The sequence below is a fragment of the Colias philodice genome, chromosome 15 (assembly GCF_061535455.1).
Source record: "Colias philodice isolate Cphi_HAF_F1 chromosome 15, ilColPhil1 Martin Lab GWU primary, whole genome shotgun sequence".
Classification (NCBI taxonomy): domain Eukaryota; kingdom Metazoa; phylum Arthropoda; class Insecta; order Lepidoptera; family Pieridae; genus Colias; species Colias philodice.
Window position 1 is genome coordinate 8,360,881 of NC_143100.1, and position 7,307 is coordinate 8,368,187.

A 7,307-nucleotide genomic window follows, 5' to 3' on the forward strand; every position below is an offset into this window, starting at 1 on the left:
ATACATTTCTGTTGTATTTCATCGCAGTATGATATGGCGGATACATACTTATCTATATGATTTTCTGAAATAGGAATTTCGGAAATACATATTTCCGAAATTCGGATATTTATAAGTTGTTTAAATATTGATAACCTGAGGATTCATTGAAATTGGTCATATCGATAAATAGGGATAGAAGTCAAAATAAAATACCGCACCTACGACTTAATGATAATATCTAATGATATCAAAACTTTATCCAAATAAATTTGAGAAAAAGCTCCGGAAAAAGAGTGTAAAACCTAATCATTACGATATCATTTGAAATGATAAAGTAACTAAATCAAATTTACTATTCCATTCAATCCCATTACAGTTAGCACATTCAAGTGTACCGTTAATTAATAAATCTATGAAATGCCACTGTTTTATCATTTATGTGGTTCACAGTAAAATAAAGTTAGTTAGAGTGGAGTGGAGAGATAAAACTAATTCCACAGTAGCCGCGAGCACGTGATAATTTCCTTTGTTCAGTTAATTGAATTAATTAAATAGTGACGGCTGAATGTAGTTACAAAGCCGTTTGCTTGATTTGATTTATCAGTCCGGATGCTGGCTTGATTGTTACATTCGACGGTAATCCTGAATTCTATATGGGTTATTTAAAATAAAATATGAATATATTATGAATGATGAATTTATGAATTAATCCGTAGTTTAAATTGGTTTGGAGTATTGTGTGTTGTAAAGGCATTTTAAATGTATATACATAACTTTTGAAGTTTTATTTTTTCAGTATAAATTTCACCTAATTAAAATGACATGAGTAACTATAAAGTTTGTTAAACTTTCGGGATGATCGCAAAGTTCAATTAAAAATTCTTCCGCTTCCGTTAATCTACAATATCTGATTTATCTTACAAAATAATTTTTTATTAATTACTTAAACAATTTTTCATTGCAAAGGTGTGATAAGAGGCAATTATGCTTTATGATATTATTAGTGTTTTAATATTAGATATTAAATTATCTGCGAGCTACGGTTTAAAAAAAATGTTTTTTGCTTCAAATAGTATTAGGTAGATGTTGAATATCACATATTTTCAGGGAAGTTTTTGAAGTAAATAAATTGGGAAAAGGTAATTTCTCGTCCGGTCACTCGCAAAACAAAAGGGATTTTCATTTTATCGAAACGAACCTCATTTTTTATGCACGATCCCGACCCGGAATTTGTTTTACATTCGAAATTTGACTTCAGTTTACTTCCTCGAATTGGTAACTATATACTTGAACTCTTTTACCGAGATCCTATAAAAACGCCGTCGTTCACGTCGGCCTGCACTGCATTTTTTTAAGTTTATGAATAACATTTTGGATTAGTGTTAGAATTGATAATTCTATGCTGATTTAATACACGCAATACACACATATAATTGATAAATTATTGTAACATGCCGCGTGAGACAATATCGACGATGACTTATACGATATGTATAGTAGCTACCTATCCAAATCTAATTTATTGAGGTACTGTTTGTTTTCACACATTAAGGGCTTGGTCTAGTAGTGCAAACAAATGCATCCTGTCATCCTATATGTAAATAATACAAATGTACTAAGGGAAAGTTGCTCCACTTAATTTTTAAAAATTAAATCATTCGTATGCATAATTTAATATTCGTAATAAGTACCAAAAATGACAATTTGAAACAATTTTCGTGAAAATTACACCGGGTGATTTTTTTTTTTATCAGTACACAAAATTTGCGAATACTTTCTATTGATATCTTCAACTTCATGTTTATATAACTGATCAACTTTTACAAAGAAATTTGGACGAAATATAAAAAAAATAAGCTTTCCATACAAAATGCATAACTCTATACATTTTTTTCGACCTAAGTTTCTTAGTGAAAGTTGTTCAGTTTAACTAATAAAACGGATAAACAAAATTTGTATATAATAAAAAAATGTAATGTTTGTGTTAAATGAAAACAAAAGATATTTATTTCTGACTAGCTTCCGCCCGCGACTCCGTCCGCGCGGATGTCAGTCTTCGCGTCTTCTACAGATTTATTATATTATGTGTAATATATAGATTTATATTGATAAACCTAATAAATCTTTTGCTAGCATTCTGATGCTTTATCGGTTGCACTGGATTTATCTCTTTTTTTTCAATCGCTTGAATGATATAGGATGGGTCCTTGATGGGCATCGAATGCTGAAGTCTCGAATCAATCAATTCTGACAGTAGGCAATTTATGTAAAATCTTGATAATGGTCCATCATTTTATTTTGCCTAAACGTTACATACTTTTTTATATATTCTATTTTTAACGAATGATTCACTCCAGTCCAAACAGCAAATAAGCAGACTTCTGCTTCTGCAACGTTTAGTTGTCCCTGAATTTAGAAAAAATAGTCATGATTCTTATCTATGACAAAAGTGTTATTTTTTGCATTGTATTTCAAATATTTAATTTTTTTTAACCGCATCTTCCGCATTCATGTCTTTTGCCGGAATTAGACATTTAACTTCTACTAGTCCCATTTTCCCTTTTTGATATGGGAGTGTATAAAGTAAATTTTTTAGATATTTCTCGTTATACTTTTAAAAAGTTATTATTGTCATTTTGCTCATTAGGTAAAGTAATTTCGATATCAGTTTTAAGTTTTTTGATACCTGCAATAATAACGTCATAATCGCCTGCACATACTTATCGATTACAACCTGTATACAATCCACCATCCACATTCATAATGTTTTCCTGTCCTCCTCTCCTTTACGCTGTTCACCGATACATTTGAAATGAGTAAATCTGCTACCACTGAAGGATGTTTCATTGTGATCAGCAAATTTTCACCACTGTTGTCGATTATTTGTTTTTCATTTTTAATCAGCAATTGGGAATCATCAGTTTTGTTTTTTGCAGATTGGTGATGTACCCTAACAATACGTCGAAAAGGGAAAGCATCAACGAATTATCGTTTTCGTCCTCTTTTTTTATTCTTCGCGTCTCTGTTACTTATGTTTGTTTAGTTCTCAACACCCACTGAATTTTCTATGTTATTGTGATCTTCCATTACATCTGAGTTTTGATGATGTGATGATAATCCATTCGTTTTAATATTGGTACTTAGAGTTGGTAGACTAAACTAGAAATGGCGGACTAAATTTGTCAGCGCGTCTGTAAGATCAGAATATAAAACCAACATCCTGTATTTAAGTTACAAAATTAATAATCAAACAACATGCCGCTACGTTGAAAATGACTAGAAGAAAAAATTAAAACACCTCGGATCAATTTTGGAGTAAACAAATCATTTTCCCCGTATGGGGATTTCCCCGGATGAACTTGGGAAGTTCAAGTTCTCAATACAAGTTTATATTATATTTCGTATTTCTCAAACGAAAAATAAACATTTTTGGAACTTCAAAAAAATTATATTATAAGAAAATTTATGAGCTTACTTTAGTTTTAAAGAAATATACATCCCTTTACTGACACCCCGTAAAATAAAGAAATTGTTGCCAATCACCTTTGCAATCTATTTGGTTTCATTAACTTTATGTTCGAAGATAATTTTTTTTCTAGTAGTTACACGCGTATTTTTTTCGTTTATTTTCCATATCGAAATCAAATGTTTAAAAATACGAATATTTGCACAAAACTAAGATAAAAATAATCAATTAACAAAAATATTAAATTTAATGAAGTAGAGCAACTTTCACTTCGGTATGAAGGAAAATCGAGCGTAGAGCACACGTCAGAACGCTCCGGCCCAAGGAGCGCGACTAAAGCAATTCGCTAGGATTTTTCCTAATTATTTTAAATATTTTTTTTAATATTTAAAGAATTATCAAAATTCAAAAAAAATTTTTTTTAAAGGATTAATACTCATTGGTCTTCAACCAACTCGAATAAATTAATGGAAAAAATAACTTTTAGCAGTATTTATCAATAGATTTTGTAAGGCAAAAAATGGGAAATTTAATGAATTTATAACGTTCTAATTAAGAAAATCATAAGTTTTTCGGCAATTGTGTTCAGCAGTTTTTAATAACGACTATATAAGGATAATAATGCGCTGATCAGATTGTGTAAATTGTAATCGGTTGCAACGTAGTGAGTGCACAAACTTAGCTCGAAATGTCTTTGGGGGAAATAGACTTATCTTGAAGGCCTGATTAAGGTAACATAAAGTAACTTTATAAATGTGAAAAAATTCACGCGCATTGCGTATATAACACTAATTGATAAACAAGAAAAAAAAATTCAGTTTATCATTTCATTAGCCGGGAAAAAATTGTCAAATAACTTGTTGAAAACGCAATTTTGCTAGACTGCAGCCTTAAGTGTTTTATGTTAAACAATTTAATTATAAGCTCTACATAGAATAAAAAGCCAACGCATTTCACTCGACCTCGAAATAAATTAAAAAGTCATTCCTTACTTTTTCCGTACCATAGCGTTTATCTATAAATATTCCCATTGCCTGGATATTAATTCTTGGAACCCTCGTCAAGTGTTCCCGAAGTTATGTCGATAGCGTTCCAATCGCGTCTGACCCCGGAAGGATTCTCGACCTAATTTCTAGTGATCAAGCTTGACAGATAATTTCGTGAGTTTGAATTACAGCGTCATTTCGAAATAATTATTCGATAGCTCGTTGGTTATGCGATATTCGAACATCTGGCAGATACAATTATTTGAGATAATGAATGCTGTTACATTTAATCGTTGTAATATTAGAATTGTGTATTATATATATATTTCCTGTTTTATCATTAATATACACTATTGCCATTATTAGTAATATTCACAAATATACCAAAGATAATACTTTGTTTAGTAAATAATGCTAATAATATCTAGTTAGTAACTTGTTTTAATTGTATAAAATACGCTAGTAATCAAGACTTATATTTTGGCATCCCGGACTATGTTCTACACGTAGTATATTATTATTAGTCTGTGGTTCTACATATAAATGTACCTAGAGTATAAATCAATGAAATCATGACAACAAATTAAATTATGGACCGGACAGGGTGAACGAAAGGAAATAAATTTAATTTCGTAGTCCATTAACTCAGCCACCGTACGAAATATAACTGAGAAATTAGTATAGAGTCATTCGAATTTTATGGGAATCTATTTTAATCAACGTTCCCGAAAACGAAAAGATCTCAATTTGTAACGTATCTTCTTTTTTTACCTACGTCCTACATGAATAAATTTGTCATCGTTTTTGAGTATGCTTTTCTTCTTTAAATAAAAAAATTGTTTATTGCAGTAAATATGTATTTTGTACGTATAATAATAATTTATACTTTGTATTGTAACCTCTTGATGGAACTATATTTTATCGTTAAGATTTTTAAATGAACCACTCAATTCACTATTTCCACTAATTATGTCTAGTGAATTGTGTGATTCATTTCAAAATCTAAACTATATAGCATATCCGCTATAGTTTAGATTTTGAAACAAGTATACTTATCCTATATAGATATCCTATAACTATATAGGATAACTATACTTGTTCTTACACAAAACATCATATTAAAAAAATATATAATTTAATGTTATTTTTTTTCCAATTCCAGCGTTCCAGAAGGCCTTTGCATCGCTATCAACAGAAGTGCCCCCCTCCCACCCCGCGGCCGCGCACCTCCGCGTGCCGCGCGGACTCAAGGGACCACATCACATATTCGAGTGTCGACGTACTAACATCATGGGCTCGTTAGTCCAAGACGCTTCACCCTTCCTATTCCCTTGCACTATCGAATACTCGCTTATTTGTGCAGCCATTCTATACGTGATGTGGAAAAATATTTCTAAATATCCGTCAAAGGATGTCGCAGAAGCGATAGCGAAGGCTAGAATTCTAGAAGGTCTCGCGTATAAGAAGTCGCCCCATTTGTATAGTGTTGATTGCGCCAGAGCGCATAAAGGCCTGTTTTTCGGCATTTTAGTCCTCGTTCTCACCATCATATCTCTGATACTATTTTTCGTTCTCGTTTCCAAAAAAGATTATGCGACACTAGCAGTTGTAGAAGTTAACTTGTGTGAATTAGCGCTATATGCGATGACAACGATAGCCAGTTTGGCGGGAATGGTCTGCGTTCGAAATCTTAAATACGAAGGGAACAGAAACCTTGAATTGGACAATATTCTGCTTGTTGGAGCACAAACTGGCATGTTCATTTACGGCACATTCACAATCATCGGTGGACATTTCACCATTGAGAAGAATACGATATTAATCTTGGTTACAGCGCTATCGTCTCTCATACAGACAACATGTCAGACAATGTTCATTCTAGACGCAAGTAGAAGGTCTGCGAAGACACCAGAACAATTACGCAAGAAGCCAGGACGGGAAATAGTGACGTTTCTACTAGTGACAAATTTGGCGATGTGGGCAATAAATACGCTGGAAAAATCTAGGGCGGAATCTCATCCTGTTCAATTGCATTTCTACGGGCTTTGGGCTTGGACCATAATAACCCACGTGTCCATGCCTCTAGCGATCTTCTATAGATTCCATTCGACTGTCTGTTTGTGCGAAATCTGGAAACGAGCCTACAAAATGAAACCAGCGTACATGTAGCATACAACGCCAAAGGAAAACCTCCACAAACTTAACGAATACTTTTAAAGTAAACATCGTGTAGATGTTAGTGCCATAGAATTCTGATGGATTCGTTATTATAAGTCTTAAGCATTTCATATTAGATCACTTCACTTCCCAGTGCACTCATTTGTTCGAAGTTGGTTACGTTAAGTTGAGATTAAGATGTTTAATGTTATTTATTTGGTAGCTTTATCAGACGCTTTAATTACCATAGTCCTGTTGATATTTTAGTCTCAGTATTTTGCATTTAGAACGGGTTGGAATGATTTAGCGTTATTTTGTTAGAGTAATGACCATCTTGGATCAACTATTCAATTTAAACATTTTAACTAGATTGTTTTTAATCATTGAGTTACATGTACTACGTACTAGAGAGGACATCGCTACTACACTTTTTTTAACACGAGTTAGAGTCAATCGTCTCAAACTCATTTTTTTTGTTACATTGATTGGTTTTAATTGATAAGTTTATTCATATTTTTTTAATACGATAAACAATATTTATTTGTTACATTGATTGGTTTTAATTTATAAGTAATAAGAGGCAGAATATCTACAAAGTGTATGAATCACTAGCCGCCCCGCGCCGCCGCGCTTGTCGCACAGATTTTGTTTGTGGTGCCCTTTCTATGTTTTTAATGTTATTTATTTGGGTAGTTGTTCCAAGGCTTATTGTTATG

General features: G+C 32.3%; 1 protein-coding gene across 2 annotated transcripts in view; it reads left to right on the forward strand.

Moving 5' to 3' along the window:
• The window catches only part of LOC149482402 (proton channel OtopLc-like), a 59,236-nt gene extending 52,141 nt beyond the window's left edge, over positions 1–7,095 (forward strand). For both annotated transcript variants that reach the window (XM_089703726.1, XM_089703727.1), the window contains exon 10: positions 5,597–7,095. In XM_089703726.1, coding sequence (XP_089559852.1) covers positions 5,597–6,603 — 1,007 coding nt within the window. In that variant the 3' untranslated portion in view covers positions 6,604–7,095. The remainder of the gene's footprint in view (positions 1–5,596) is intronic.
• Positions 7,096–7,307: the final 212 nt, after the last annotated feature.